Source organism: Podarcis erhardii, assembly GCF_964252035.2.
Source record: "Podarcis erhardii genome assembly, chromosome: 8".
Taxonomy (NCBI): Eukaryota; Metazoa; Chordata; class Lepidosauria; order Squamata; family Lacertidae; genus Podarcis; species Podarcis erhardii.
The window spans coordinates 42532853-42549771 of record NC_138499.1 but is presented as its reverse complement, the minus strand read 5'-3'; the positions used below and the strand labels follow the sequence as shown (position 1 = coordinate 42549771).

At 40.3% G+C, this 16919-nt stretch overlaps 1 protein-coding gene across 3 annotated transcripts in view; it reads right to left on the bottom strand.

The window, feature by feature from the left end:
• NOL4 (nucleolar protein 4) overlaps positions 1–16919 on the bottom strand; it is a 136629-nt gene that overhangs the window by 60713 nt on the left and 58997 nt on the right. For all 3 annotated transcript variants that reach the window (XM_081873688.1, XM_081873689.1, XM_081873690.1), the window contains exons 3-5: positions 13163–13274; positions 10792–10904; positions 6562–6694 (exon numbers count right to left, since the gene is read on the bottom strand). In XM_081873688.1, the coding sequence (XP_081729814.1) occupies positions 6562–6694; positions 10792–10904; positions 13163–13274 (358 nt within the window). The remainder of the gene's footprint in view (positions 1–6561; positions 6695–10791; positions 10905–13162; positions 13275–16919) is intronic.

Below are 16919 nucleotides of genomic sequence, written 5' to 3'. Positions count from 1 at the left end.
ATTAAACAGCTTGGGGCTCCTGCTAGCACAACAGGGTTGCTCCTCCCTGCATGCCCCTATGCCTCCCTCAAACCCACTCTGGTGGGCCAGATGAACTCTCAGAACTGCACAGAGGTAGAAGAGCGGGGCCATTCCGTCTGGCAAGTAGAAATGCTTATGCAGCTGGAATGGTCAGAAGAGTGCAAGGTTGAATTCCTCCCTTTGAACTGGAGAAGTGTATTGCTAAAACTGTTCACAGCTCCTTAAACTTCAACTATAAGACAAACAGGTGAGAGTTGCACTCAGACTGTGACTTGAGAATGGATTTTTATGACTTTACATTCCAGGGATATGGCTACAGTTGCTTAGAACAATCTGTATTTCTGATGGAAATGTCCTCTGCAGCCAAGGATATTCCCCAGCAACATGAGAGAAGTTTGATGCACAGCTAGGACAAGTTTTTTGGCTTGGTGGTGGTGGGTCACTGTGACTGCCTTTTTTCTTCAAAGGTAGAGGGTTTATAAATATTAGGTAATTACATTGCCTTAGATTTCTCCCCTCCCCAGTCTTCAGCCCTCTGTGTTTGCATGTGTTTAACAGGTTGCAACCACAAATGGGTTAGACTAGTGAAGGTGTCTTCCAAGCTCCTGGAGCCCTTGGCTCACCAACTGTTGGTTCTGGATCTGCAGTGAATGAAACTGATGAGAGTATGAACACAAATCCTTTTAGCTGCATTTTGCTAGCTTTAGTAATACATGCTATTGCATTAGGTCTGGACATAGGGATAAAGTCACTCATTTAAGCCTGGCTAATGTAAAAAGAGGAAAGTGATTGTGCTGAAGTGTCAAAAATATTTCTGTGTTGTTTACAGAGGGGAAGATAATTTTCATTCTGGGGTATTATTGGTTAAAATATTCACTTATGTAATTATGCAGTAATAACGAAGAAGTTGATTGTAACCAACCGTTGGTAGATTGTTGCTAACAAGTCAAACATGACAAACGATTTTGAAGCAATTATTGTCATTATAAGCCACATTCAATTGTTCAGGGCAGGAGTAATAGAAAGTGACAGTTGTGCAGCTGGGATAGCGGTGTGGAAAATGTGATTGTTCCCTCATCACGTTGGGCCAGTCACAACTCAGCATTGCATTTGCTAAATACATAATTCATGTCTAATAACATTTTCATTTACTGAAAGCAAATTACAGAGGAAAGGAAAACATAAACAGGCACACATCCCTCCTCCCCACCAAAAAAAAAACCCAACCCAAACCAATTGGAAAAGGGATCAACAAGCATGTGCATTTAGAAAGTGTATGATTATTAGCTTTTTCCATGTTTTATTTATTTTTTATGACTTTTAAAACTGCAGCCAATCTAGGTATTGATATGTCAAGAAGATCATCTAAAAAATTACCCTACATTTATTCGTTTTATTATACTTTTACACCACCATTTCTTCAAGAAGCTCAGCAGGGAAGGGCAGTGCTCCCCATGCCAATTGCAGCATCACAAAATCTCCGTGGGGCAGGCTAGACTGCAAGTGGATTCTCAATGGTCTGTCTGTAAGCTTTATGATCAACTAGACCTTTGATCTCAGGTCTCTTCAGTTTTTGTCCAAAACTCATTAGCTACTAGGATCTTGACACACGGTCTTCTGCGTTTCTATCTAGCTGATTTCCCCCCACATATACTGATTGTATGGAGAGTGAATGCGCAGGTTCCCTGAGCCCCAAGGCTATGAACACTTGGCTGTATAACCTCTGAGCAGAATCTAAGGGACTAGCAACTTGGGAGCTGTAACAGTAAGGGACCGGAAGCAGCACCAAAGCCTGCCCAAGAACAGAAATTTCCAGTTCTGGGCAAGAAAATGTGTAGACAAATGTTAGAAATTAACATGATAACTGAATATCTGAGCGGTGTCGCATAATGCCATCTATCACAATACCCATTTTGATAATTCATTTCCATATTTACCCGCCCCGCGCGAGCCGCTCCATCTGCACCGGCGTCGTTTCCCGCCCTAACTTTGCACCGGGAGAAGCAGCAGCAGCAGCAGCGCCTCCCTGCAAGACAGAGCTGTTCCACCAGACCTTTGGCCAAGGCACAGTCTGACCCTCTCCTTTGGTAATCCTCATAGAACTCTAGCCCAATGGTTGCCATTAATTTGATTCTGAATTGATTTTAGAATGAATTGATTTTAGAATGCTGTGTTACTTTTACTGTTGTTAGCCGTTCTGAGCCCAGCTTCGGCTGGGGAGGGTGGGGTATAAATAAAATATTATTATTATTATTATTATTATTATTATTATTATTATTATTAGACTCTGCTGTCTGTTTTTCTTAGGATATGTTCCAGGATATACTAGAACAAGCTGGTGCTGCCTCTTTGGTTGACTCTACCAGTCTGCTTATGTGGTATCCCTAATGAGGGATCCACTTCTGATTTTGTTCTGGGGAAGTCAGTACTTTGTTAAAGAGGTAAAGACATCCAAGCAATGCTGCTTATACTTTATGTTTAGAGATTGCAAGGGACATTTTTCTTGTGGAACTTCAACTTGCTGTTTCAAGTGGCAGTCAAAGTACTTGTTTGTAACTTATTTACTGGCCTTGAAAGTACCATCCTTACAAATTTGGAAGAGCTGGGGAATGCAACCCTTGGCTCTTTCAGAAGAAAGGGCAGGATTTAAATTCACTAAATAATAATTGGAAATAATGGCATAAATGTAAAAAGGGAATAAATGTAAGAAGGAACACATGTGAGCACAATGTAAGAACATGGGAACCTCTAAAGAAAGGAAGTATCAGCAGGTCTCCTTTCTACCATAAGCTTTTCTGTTGAGGTTAGAGTGAAATTTCTATATACTAAAGGCCAGAGGATAGCAAACTGCATCTCAGGAGTCCTACTTATCTCTAAGGACAAGCATCTATTCCTGCTATGGCAACTGACCTGATTCAAAGAGCAATTCACTCTTCCTTACAGACAATTCTTAGTGTTTTGTCACCAGCTAGAAATGTTGCAGGTTATCCGATGACTTCAATATCTAATGCTTTATCAGTAATACTTTATCTGTCTTCAGCTGAACAATCATTCCACTGTCACTGAAACTCCCTTATATTAGCCACAAAGAAATAGTTAAAGTGTCTGCAACATGTGCTACAATTGTGCTGGTAGGCCATAGTTATTTAATGTTTTCTTTTACAGTTGATATTAATTTGTGAAACTCACACTGCACCTCAGAAAGCTCGATGGACACTACTCATTTCTTTGAAGAAACTGAATATAATTTAAGGCTGTGAAGTAATGATATATGCCAGCTTCACTTAAATTATTCACAGGTGACAAAGGCATTAATTTTCTTCGACACAGTGATATTATTTACTCCCAGTATGAAGAAACTTTTGTGATGTTGCCATGAAAAAGATAACACTTCAATTAATTTTCAGTTCAGCCCTAAGGCTTATTCTGAAACATGCAGATGTAAATGTTCAATTTCTTTTTCTTTATTGAAAAAAGAATTCAGTGCTTGTGAAAGGTGGTAGACTGACAATCATGGAGGCAGAGAATGTATTTTTATTCTCAGAGCTGGTGCTGCACAATAGAAGCAGGGAGATTCTTTACATTATTCTGCCAGCTTACTTTAGCCAAGGCACTTCATAAACTAGATTGTCTGGTCCGCAAATTTTAATGCAACAGAAGCAGCAGAAAGCCTAAGTAACTATCTTAAATTCTGACACACACCAAAGTTTGTTGTCAGCATAAGACATGTTATTTAGGTAGATTCCTCCCCCCCACACACACACCTTCAATTTTTAGTGCTTGCACTACTTATGCAGTCACAAATACAACTGCAGCAGATAATAAGCAATCTGAAATGTACCTGATTTGTATAGAACACTCGTGTAGATCTCAGGTTTTGAGAAGGTTTTCTTCAGTTCAGTGGAGAAGAGTTTTTATCTGATGCATAAGAACCCCCAAAGCTGTGTAAGAATGGTGCTTTGTGCTGATCAAACTGTTATATCACAATTCATATGGCACTCATTCATTTATTACAGTTGGATTACTTCCTAAAACTAGGTATTTAGGAACTGCATATACCCAGCCTTAAACACGATTTCATACATGTAATAGCATTTTAATGCACACAGATATGTTTAGATTTGGAGTATTAGTGATTCTTTATAATGAGCAACACATGTTACCATTCTGCTCTAATCATAGGTGTATCACGGGTCTCATGCTACTGGTGACTTCGGTACTATTAGGATTTCTCCTGAAAGGTCTAGAATCCAGTATGATCACTTTTCAATTGTATGGCTTTCTTTGAAATTCAGGTAACAATAGGAACCTCTGACTGAATTTTCTACTTCTACTTATTCTCAGGGCTACTGCCCTTCATCCATCCCCTGAATTTAAGAATCGTCCCAACCTCTTTTGTGGGTTCCGAGGAGTTAATAAGCTGTGCCTGCCATAACAAGTAGTCAGAAGTAGGCCATGGACCAGGTGAGTCAACAAAAAAATATCTCCGCATCACTAGGAAGAGATGCACAATTGTTATTCTTACAAGCACAGCTAGGTCCCACTTCTTAATCTTAAAGTGTTGTATTTTCAGAAATGAGCCCTTGGATAGGGAATTGTCCTCTCAAAGCACAGTTTGTTTGTTTGTTTGTTTGTTTGTTTGTTTGTTTGTTTGTTTTAAAAAACCTTATATGGCATGTCTAGTAACTTTCCATTTAAAAACAATATAGTAAATAACTTTGTTTTCAGACAAGGAATTTTACTGAACCTACTTTTAGCTTTTACTTTCAGGTAGCCCTAGTGGCTCTGACACACTAATATTGTGAGCTGGAATCCCCCAAGGTATAACAGAGAAAAGAGAAACAGAGCCCCAACTGCTAGGCTGGAATGCAGCTTGTGAGGGACAGAGAATTCTATCAGAATGAATTAGTTTAGGGCAGCAGGATAGGAAGCCACAAGGAGAACAGTCAAAGATTTAAGTAGATTCTTGAAGTGGGCATATTGTGTGCCTGCCCCCTAGAGGGGCAGAAGTATAGAAGGGTGCACTGACAGAGCAATGACACTGAAAAAAAATGATGACAGCTTTAAGTGAACACTGGGAAATGGAAGGAAGTATTCTAGTGGAGTGCATCTGTACACTGGTCTTAACAAATTGTGTTACACTATTCTCTGTACAACAGCAAAGAATTTAAACCTTCATACTTAGAGAAGGAGTCTTAGGCTTTATTACAAGGTTTCACTGCATCCTTGCATTTAATAGCCATTCCCATGCATTGTATTAAGTGCATTAAGTTGGGGAGTGGGATGGCACATGCTGTTATCCTTCCCAACCTTCATATATTCAGCTGAATTTCTGCATGGACGCTACATTCATAAAACAGTTTGCATGTAGGGCTTTCTTTGCATTACAGAGAACCTGAAACACAAATGACCTCACTTATTTCCCTCCATACACATTCAGTGTGACATGTGAAGGGGGCACACATATACTAGCTTCCCATTCATTCATATAGTTCTCAGGTCTTGGCCTATCTCTGATATGGGATGTTGCTAGGATGCAGGATAAATAATGTTCAAAAGGGTAATAGATGTAGTCAAGGGCAGCATGGCAGTCAGACACTGGACTGCTATATTTTAGTACTGTGGGGACAAGATCTTGCCTCCAATTGGACACTCATCTCCCTTAGATCACAAACTTGGAACCACAATGCTTCCATTTACTTAAAATGAACCCTAATTCACTCCATGCCAACCTCAATTTTACAAGAAAAAGACTAATAAAATTGTTGTCAGTATATTGTGGATACCATCTCTACTAAAGCAGACTCTATGTCAGAAGCAAGACTGAAAATCCTCTTTCTGACCTTTTTGCTACTACAAGCCTTTTTTTTTCTTTTTCTTTTTCTTTTTTGGCTGAAGTCCTGCTTCTTTATTTTTCGCTAGTGTTTAGAAGGGAGGCCTATATTTTTCAGTGATCTTGAGGACTCACAGGTATATGCAACAGGCTGTGGAGAATCTGTGGCCCTCATTATTTTGTTGGACCATCACTCCCATCACCCCTGACCATTGAACATGCTGGTTGGGGCTGACAGGTGTCATAGTTCAACAACATCTGGAAAACCACAGATTCCTTGGTGTAACATTCAGTGCCTCTACGTATGGCTAGTTTTGCCTCCATGTACTGCAATGTCTCCATGTGCAATACTTCATATTTTCCCATAAAAATAAATGGTAGTTTACTTTTGTGAAAGAAACTAAAGGCGTGCACATTTGGAGATGCCATTGTCTCTTCATAATATATGTTATATTTAAGGCTGAATATTTTTGCATCTTTGGGAAGTGTCACAAAAGTGAGCCAAGTAAATCATTTAGACACAAAACAGTTCTTAAAGTTGTCTACAGACACAATAAATGTGCACAGATCAGAAGCATAATAATGAATGAATAGTAGCAGAAATGGCTTTATTTACTCCCCTATACCCCACATCATTGAAAAATGAACAAAAGAAAAAAGGAACTGATCAACAAAACTCAGCTTCATTTGCCAGAAAGTTAGCTTACCATCTTGCTGGCCCTGGAGATTCTGCGGACTTTGAATTCTTTCTTCGAGATTTGAACTGAGGTCAGAGTTCACAGCAGACATCCTGGTGGAGTCACTCAGATCAAATTCATCACTTTCTATAGAGCTTTCATCCTGAAAATATAAAATTCTGTATCACAAGCATATTAACAAATGTCAAGATAATTTTCAGGCACAGTGTTCATATAGATTAGGGCTTACCAAGCAATTACTTGGTGTTGTTCAGCCTAGAACTGACAACCTAGAATGCTTTGATTCTTTGTTATTTAACTACAAGATCTATACAAGAGTAATTAACTGACTGTTGTGCCCAGTTACATGTGCTTAAATCCAATTGATGAGTGTAAATAGACTCAGGATTACAGCTACTGCAGAGAAGGGCATGGGAATTTGAGTGAAGAGAAGCAGAATTTCTATAAGTAACTGAGATACTATGATTGATAATCACTGATTTAAAAAAGGCAAAATAGAACAGTTCCAGATAGCTGAGGTACTCTCACCACAACATTTCCCCCCATTTCATAATATGAAACAAGACAGTCTAAAGGTTTAGCGTCTCTGTACTGAACAACTCTCTTTGCACTGTGTAATGACATGTTGCACTCTTTCAGTATATGAGAGCTTCGAAGAAGAAATCTGCTTCCCCATGTGAAATAAGTTCCTTCCAAAATTAATGTGGTTATCAAGATGCTTATCCCACCCAAAATTCATAACGGCAAAGTTTGGAGTCCAAATTTCCCTCGTTAAGAACTTCCAAGCTAATTATGAGCTGAGCTTAAAAAAATGGGCTCTGCTTGTGATTAATAAAGGCTTGGTTCCCGACACCAGCTCTGCCCATTGCCGCAGTCCTCTTCCCTTTCCCACTGAAACCTATGGTATGTTGTGGCAGTATCGACAGTGATGAGAAGGGTTGCTGCCGCCGCCTTTATTAGGCTCTGTAGCAGCACAGGGAAATGTTCTGGGCCCAAGAAAACTGGTGTCCAGAAACATGTTCAACAAGATTCCTGGAGGCCAAAGTTTCTTTAAGCTAATGACTCCTTACTAGGGACCCAGAAACCCCAGGAAGGTGTTACTCCAGGGATCATGGAGCCAACAATACTATTGCCGCAATCAAGGTCACAACAGTAGACCTTTGTTGCATCTACCAAGTAAATCGTGATGGGTGGGGAAGAAAGGAAGTGAGTGGATTGGGACTCATCTGGAGCTTGTGGAGGCCTGCAGTCCTTGCTATATTCCTCTGGGGTGTGAAGGCCTTGTCAATCCCCAGTAACACTACTGGGAGCATGCCAAACCCGGAGCCCCCCAATTCAAAGGAACAATTTTGAGTCCAATTTGAACCAAGACAAATTTATTCATTTTAAGTATGCCCTTTCTGAATCAAGCCCAACTCGTTCATCAGTAGCAGTATTTTACACCATTACAGATGTTTGCAACCTGGCAAAGGGGACAAAATTCCTAAAAATTAGCCTAATTTACACTGAGCTGTAAATAGGCTCTGTACTCACAAAGGCTTTCTGGGCCAGTGTGCACATTTGGGAGGGGGGAATGGCTGCTATTAAGGCATGGCATAACACAAAATGACTACTTTGGGGGCTGGTGTAATGGCTGCCACATCTAAAGAGCAGAAAAAAAGAGAAAGGATCACAAAATGGTGTGGCCATGCTCCACCCACCAATCACTCCATCAATGGAAAAAGACACCTGCATCAGCCACTACTATACTCACTCACAGAGGGAAGTGGCTTGTAGCTGTTTTCAGGTAAGCCCATATCAGGAGACCCACTAATATTGGAAGCAACCTACAAGAGCACAGTTTACCAAAGGCCCCTTCAAACCTGAAGCTAGCTGTATTAAGAATGGCGGCATATTTTTAAATAAAGAGTTGACTTTTTTTCTCTTCACATAGATTGCTCCTGCTAGACAGTGAGTAAGGTCAGAAGCTCTTGCATAAAACAGCTAGTTACTGATTTCCAGTCAACTGTATTCTACTCAGAGTCACATTTCTCTGATAACTCCCCTCTTCCGCCAGCAGTATTCAGTTGTTAGATGTGCTCCATGATGATAGGATGCAGGAGCAAAGCCAGTAGAATTGATAAATAGGACCTGCAGCTAACAGTGGCAGTATGGAGTCTTTTTAGCATTATTCTGTTCCTGTTTACTGGTCCAGTTAGTCAGCACTCCTCCACAGTGATCTGCCCTAGGGGTCGCCAACAGGGTGCTCTCTCTGATGAATCACTATGCTTGCTTTGGCTGATGAGACCTGGAGTCCAGCATCTGGAGGGCATCACATTGTCTGCTACTGGTAGGAAGGGAAGGAAATAGAGCAGGGCTAGCCAGTATGGTTGGCCTGTGCTGCTCACCTGACCTCCCTCTGGCTGAGTTCGAGGATGGATTCCAGGATGGAGAATTCCAGCATTCAAGGATGGAGAGGAGTGTGGGGCAAGGCAGTGCAAAGTCAGTGTGGATCAATCTACCTAGGTTTCTGACCATCACTATTTGTGGTTATTCTTGAGATCTCCCCATTCAGGTTTTTACTTCAAATATTTTTGTTTATTCTGCACTTCTCCCACACCCTGGGAAGCTGCTGATACCTGCCTGTTGTCTGTAAAAGGTGCCATTTTAACTACATAAGCAATGGCACTCAAAGCCTGAAAATATTAAATAGAAGGAATGGTGGTGGTATTAGAAGATGCCAGTCTACCTTGCCTTTCTTTCACATGTAGCAAAATCCTAGACACATCTACACTGAAGCTGGTCTTATTAAGTTCAATGGGACTTATTCTTAGGTAAGCAGGTACAGGATTTCAGCTTAAGCCTTTCATCAACTAGCTTGCAAACATGAAACTGAATGGAAAATATTACATAATTCAATAAGATCTTAATAACCGCAAATATCTTACATGGCCTTTGAGACCCTGTCTAAGCTGCAAGTGACCCTATCCATCTAATTATTCTACTAAATTGTCAGATGGTTTAATGTAAAACAGAGAAAAGGCAAAAATACTAGATCAGTTTTCCTTTAATTCTCCCAGATAATCAGATCAACTCTTCATTATATTTCTTCTGCTTATCCCACTCAGAAAACCCCTACTCAGAAAAGCTTTAAGCATATTCTGAAATCCCACTTGCATAAACCCAGACTCAAGGGTTTTGCTATAAATTTAAGTAGCGACTCACTTTTAAAGCTGCGCTAATGTATTTTATTTGGCAGGGATCATTTAAACAAATGCACACTAACATACACACTAACAAACCATGTGAATTGAACGAACTAGGTTCAATACCTAAGCATGCTAGTTCTTAAGACATCTACAGAAGTTTCTGATGGACTTGGTTGATAATAAGTCCCAAATGTGCATGCTCTCTCATACCCTTCCCAGGCTTCAGTACTGCCTCTGGCAATAGCTTTTACAGTTTCACTATGCATAATATTAAGCCAAACCATGACTTAGCATGAATGAGCATGCTTTGAGAGGAGGTCACAGCTGCTTTGGATCTGTTCTAGTTCTACTGCTGCACTGTGCTGAGTTAAGTCATGGTTTGGCTAGTTGGTCATCTGAACGTGGGCTTGTGGTTTAGCGCTCCCAGAAATGCCAAAGTAGGACAAATATTGGCTAGAGGTCATGGTTTATCTGGAGGGAGCTAAGCCCCATGTTCAGAGGACATGCTGAGAATCCTAAGGATCAGATGGAGAGTCCTGAAGGGCCACAATTGCCTTTCTGACCTCCCACTTCTGCCTTAAAATGGAACTCTTGAAAATCTGCCATCTAAAACATTTGAAGAATAAACATAAACATGAGCCAACAAAACAGCTCTTCCATACTTGAGTATTGTTAAGAAAAAGCAGGTCAAGTCAAGCCCAAGGAGTGAAGTGAACAATCCAGAAGAATGTCCTTCCCAAGTACCTTTCCCCTTCTCTCTCATTATTTGAACATGAGGAAACAACCATAGAAAACCCCATATGATCAGCTCTCAAGATTGAATATGTTGCATACTCTATGTACAATCATAAACTATAAATAGCAAGGTATGATTTCAAACCTATGATTAAGTGAATGTTTTCCATTCCTCCTGTGTCATTAGAGCAATTGAAGTTGTAGCTTTAAAAATTACTCTTAATAGTAGACAAAACAAATTGCTAATGTAATAAGGTAACCATAGATGAACGTAGTCCACCACTACTGTTACTATGAATTAGTCTTAGATATTTACCTCATCTTGCTGGGAATTTAATAACTGTAGCTTCATGTGCTTCATGTAGGCCATTGTGATTGGCATGTTGTAATCAATCATGCTGGTAACCAAAGTTGGGGGCTTCCCATTATCTGTAAGAATAAACGAAGATTAAAAAAGGTATGATTCTGGAGTTTTCTATAAACAAAATAATTACAAATAAATGGTATATAGTACTTCCTACTATGGGTGTGTTTCATCATGAAACACTGCTTTACAGCTGTCATGATGTGTGAACTGGGTCTCCTGAAAAAGTCCTATGTTTTGGTGGATTTTAGCACTTACTTATGATATTTATATTCCCCCTTTCTTCCATCATAACACTCAAAGCAACAAGCACAGGAGTTTCAGGCATTATTTCATTCAGCTACAAGTCAATCCAGATATCTTTAGCATCTGCAAGGTCACCATATTATGTGCCAGAATAATAGAATGGCCTGATTTAACTAGCATTCTAACTGTGCTAGAGAATAAGTCCAGCAAGGGGTAAGACTGGATGGAATGGATAGGGGCAAGGAATGCTTCCTGTGTCGTTCAAGGACGAGAAAAGACTTCTGAGAAAATTTGCTCATTTATCAAATCTCTTTGGGCTTCCCTCAAAATTTCTCCTGAGGAGGAATCGCCTCATTGCTCTAAAATGTTAACTTTAGTTGGAATGGTAGTACAGTGGTACCTCAGGTTAAGTACTTAATTCATTCCGGAGGTCCGTACTTAACCTAAAACTGTTCTTAACCTGAAGCACCACTTTAGCTACTGGGCCTCCTGCTGCTGCTGCGCCGCCGGAGCCCAATTTCTGTTCTCAACCTAAAGCAAAGTTCTTAACCCGAGGTACTATTTCAAAGGTACTTTGGCCACCTCATGAGAAGAGAAGACTCCCTGGAAAAGACCCTGATGTTGGGAAAGATGGAGGGCACAAGGAGAAGGGGATGACAGAGGACGAGATGGCTGGATAGTGTTTGCGAAGCTACAAACATGAGCCTGACCAAACTGTGGGAGGCAGTGGAAGACAGGAGTGCCTGGCGTGCTCTGGTCCATGGGGTCACGGAGAGTCGGACACGACTAAACGACTAAACAACAACAACAACACTATTTCTGGGTTAGCAGAGTCTGTAACCTGAAGCGTATGTAACCTGAAGCGTATGTAACCCGAGGTACCACTGTAGTACTAGGTTTGTGTGTGCACAATACAATGGTGCCCCACAAGACGAAATTAATCCGTTCCGCGAGTCTCTTCGTCTTGCGGTTTTTTCATCTTGCGAAGCACGGCTATTAGCGGCTTAGCGGCTTAGCGGCTATTAGCGGCTTAGCGGCTATTAACGACTTAGCGGCTTAGCGGCTTAGCGGCTATTAACGGCTTAGCGGCTTTAAGAAAAAGGAAACAAACTCGCAAGAACTCGCAAGACGTTTCGTCTTGCGAAGCAAGCCCATAGGGAAATTCGTCTTGCGAAGCACCTCAAAAACTGGAAAACTCTTTCGTCTAGCGAGTTTTTCGTCTTGCGAGGCATTCGTCTTGTGGGGCACCACTGTAATAATAATTATTATTTATTTATATAGAAGACTAAGAAGGGGGTATTGTCCTTTGTCTCAATATATATATTCAGTATAGGGCTCATTGGTACCTTAAATGAGCCCTTATTTTTACTTTTATTTATTTGTTTATTAAAATAATTTCTAACTTGCCTTCCTGGACATTCCACACACACACACACACACACACACACACACACACCACAAGTTGCTTCACAACAAAATGTCCATGAAGTCATATAAGCAATTTATGGAACAATCCCCGTTAAATGAGCAGCAGCAAATAAAAATGAGTAAGAAACTACATTAGTCTGATCTTCACCCTGCTGAGGGGCATCAGCATTCCTGAGAGAACGTGAAGGCCTTTACATTAGGGGCACTACAAGCTTCATTTGCTGGCATCTCAGGTTCCTGTAGTCCTTATTATCTTTGGTATTTTAAGTTGCTCCATCATGCTACCCTGACAGAAGGTACATGCATCTTTTTAGATAAATATTTTGAGTTTATAAATCCAAAACATTGTGACTGTTCATGCACGCTATCTCCTCCTTGGACACACAAAAGTGGACGCACAAAAAGGAAGAGGGGGGGAGAATGCTTCCCTCAGGTAAAATTACCATTTTAACAGGAACGTGGTATTACACATAATCCTTTGGGAGAATGCAGGAGACTACTATATTCTGGCTTAAGTGAATGAGACAATATGACTTGTTGAACCGTTCTAGTGTACAATGTTTTATGAGTCTTCATTTAAACCAAGGAAATATAAATGGGCATTATGAATAAAATTACTTTACATCCCACTATTTGGCACTAAAGTTACCTTTGTGATCTGCTCCATCTGGGTTTAAATGCATTCTTTTCTGGCACTCTGAACAGCTCATTAGAAATCGTGTCACCGCTTCTCTTGGTAGAAAGGCATAGGTCTCTGAAATCTGAAATGAATAACATAATATAGGCATCGTATAAGTTGATTGAACTCATCATTGTATTTCTGAATAAAGTGTACATATCATAATTGCTGGAAGTAAAAAGCATGCGCTACACAATTTTTTAAAAAACAAACAAACAGCAATTTAATCTGTCTGCTTATCAAATAAGGATATGTTTATAAACCTGCTGTCCACAAAGCCTTCAGTTTTGGTTGAATTATTTCAGTTTAATAGGTGGCTTTCTGGAAGCTACCCTTAGAAAACCAGTGGGGATACCTTGGACCCTTTCAGACATCCTCTTTAGTGAGCATTTGTGGTGATCTGTGGTCATGATGCTATGGGGACAGGGTGCCATATACTTCCAATACTGTTTGCACCTGTAAAAGTGTTTGGGGTGGTGACACTGCTGCTTTTTCATTTATTGCATATCCCGTAACTTTCTGCTGAAATCCTGTAACATTCCACTTTAATTTTTTCCCACTTTTTGTGCTATAGCCCCTCCAGACAGCAATAATGTAGTGTCCCTGGGGATATTAATAACTAATAATGCAGAATAAGTCCACCACTGATGCACTATTATTGTGGCAAGAACATGTGGCACAATATACCCACAATAAAACACCAATCTGCAAGGGCCCCTTGTTCAAATCTTGGGAAAATGACTTGCTAGTGATATCATTCTTCAGGCTTCAGAACAAGAACACACACACACACACACACACACACACACACGTTTCTAAAGTTAAAACTCCTGTGTGGGAGTCTCTAGCACACATTCATTTAAATGGATTTGGATGAACACTAAGGTGCCATCATGCAATGCACAGTGTGATTTCACACAGCATATTTTGAACTTTTAATAACATAATGCCAGGCAATTATGTTTTATAGCCTACATGTGGATCTTCAAAAGAATATTGGCATGTGGAGTACTCCTGTTCAGAATTACAGCCAGCCATGCCTTCTAGCATAGGCCAATCCATTCCCCCCTCCTACCATTTTGCACCCCAATAACCAGCATTATTTGTGCTCATTCCTCAACTACCTTTGGAGTTGATACTTTTAAGAGTTTTGTTTTCCTAAAGATTTTTTTTTTTTACTTAAGCAAATTTTGGGGTTCTTCCTAGCCTTCAGATACCTTCGTCTTGTGAGTGGATGGTGTTGTTCGGTTATATCCATAGTTGCAGAATCAGTTCATAGTTAGTAAGTTGACTCTTTAACAAAGGGAACCCTCACCACCATGGCTCTTAAAGCAATGAGATGGACAGTTTGATAAAGAATATAGCAGGTGAAGTACAGATTTTCACCGTGTGTAATGGGGGAAGGTGTGGGGCATGCAAAGTGATCTTTGGTATGAGAATAGTGTGTGAACAGGGTGCATAGGTTTTCACCTGTGAAATCCTGGAGGGTAGGGGCATTGTTAGAGGATGACCTAGTGGGCCCCAGGCCTGCATCTTTAGTGCCAGCCCCCAGAACTCCTGGCCCTTGCCCTCTGTTTAAAATTTATGCTTAAAATGATTCTTTAAAAAACATTATAACTGAGCATGTCACAACATACTGCCACTGAAATCCCACACCCACCCATCATCTTAATTTTCCCAGAGGCCTTTATTTTAATTTTAATATATTCAAAAGCAGTAGTTGTTGTCAACTGTGTTTCAGGTGGAGGGCTCAATAAACATACAGTGTGCCAGAACCAGAAAGTAATGTTGGTACACCATAGCTCAAAGTAGGGCTTGAATAGCGATGGGCAAAGATGTCAATTTCAGATTCTCTCAGTTTCTTATTTTTCCAGTCTAGGATTCTCCACATTTCCACATTTGTTTGTCAATAATAATAATATCCTCATGAAAATTAATCTGCATTTTAGTGTGAATTTCTTGTAATAGACTGGTTTTTTGCGTTTTTTTCTGATATACACATGTTTGCAAAGCTTTTTGCCCAATATAGCAGATTGTTTGTGTGCTGTTTTAGCTAACACGTACATTTAAATGCATAACATATACATTTAACATAGTATATTCATTTTTGTACACATTAGTTCAGGGAATTGTAAATTTCAAAGAAAGGCTATGTTTCAGTTTCCATATTGTTCCAGAAAGTATGAATTAAGTTGGCTTGGCTTTAAATATTAACTGAGTCAAATTTCTCCCTCATCTCTATCCTTTTTTTCCTTTCTGAAAGCCAGCCTAAATTTTCATCTAGACATATAATTTAAACTATGCAAATATTATGCAAACTCATGCAGTGTCTTTTTAAGTACCTTACAATGCCCCTGTTGGAGGGAATGCTTTTTCTCATAAAATAAGAGTGTTACACAAACCTCTCTTTATATATTCCACTGTAAAAGTTCAAAACTGGAGACTGTCACTTTTCACCCAGCAACATTGACAATTTCATTCGCCATTCTTGAAGCTGCTGTTGACATAGCAATGGGGAGATAGCAGCCAGGTAGGCACCCATCCACCATGGTTGGACCCCACTCCAGCAGAGAACCCCCCTGCCCCTGCCACCCATCAAGCAAGCAATTGCTATCCTGATGCTGTGGCCATCAGACGGAAGAAATGCAGGTAGAAGTCATGCACCCATTCACTCTGCCAGTTCCACACTTTGCAGCCAGGAACAATTGAACTTGATGCTGCCAAGCTGCTGCCAGGAAGACTAAATGAGTGAATATTTAAAATAGAGATTGAAAATAATTAGAATCCTTATACATTCTTTAGCAGCACTTTTCAGAATTTGGCTGCACCGAAATTAATGGAGCATACCTTTGGATTCATTAACAGTCTGGATTTTGGGAGAGAATGCTTCATTTATTTTAATGGAACATTCCTGTTGGGTTCTCAATCCACACAAGTAGGATAGCAATATTGCATGGGAAACAATAGAACTAAGTCTCTGAATTGATACTCGTCCAGTTCATTGAAATGTGATCTGACATTTCACAAATGCACATTAAATTTGCCTCCATGGTAGAACAATGACACCTGATTCTCTGAGAATGGTACAAAGAGAGGCTGTTTTGCTATCCTTCACTAACTACTCTCTCTTTAGCATAACATATTCACTTGCTACAGAGGCAGCCAGTGGAATTTGAGTATGTCTTCAGTACTGTCTGGCCATAACCTGCTTTGTTTCAACCAACCTAACAAACCCTGGATCATTCTGCTATGGCTACATAACAAGAAGAATTGAAGTGACATTTCTCAACTCTCCACCCACACTCAACACAGCAGGTACAGTTGTACAAGATGTGCTTGTTGAGTCTTGCTAGCAGTACTAGTCACCAGATAAGAGAGAGGTGGGAAGAAAATGGGAGCAGAGGCAAGGTCATGCCTGCATCCATCTCTCTCTCTCCCCCCCCCCCTCTCTCCAAGCATACAGGGACTCTACTGCAGGAAGCTAGCATGCCATGGAAGTGGATGCCTATTAGGACATGTTCTGCTTTTCCTTAGAAAAGCATGATGCTTCCCTGAATGCATTCTGTAGTCTACAACTGTACAACCGTATTAAGAACAGCAGTTTCCTTTGTGTCCTCAACTGGCTTCCACAACTTCAAGTGGTTTATTTGGGTACGTTGTAGACTGCACTAACATACTTTCAAATTAAGCCTTTTCTTATCCATAACCAAGGCTGCTACAATACAGT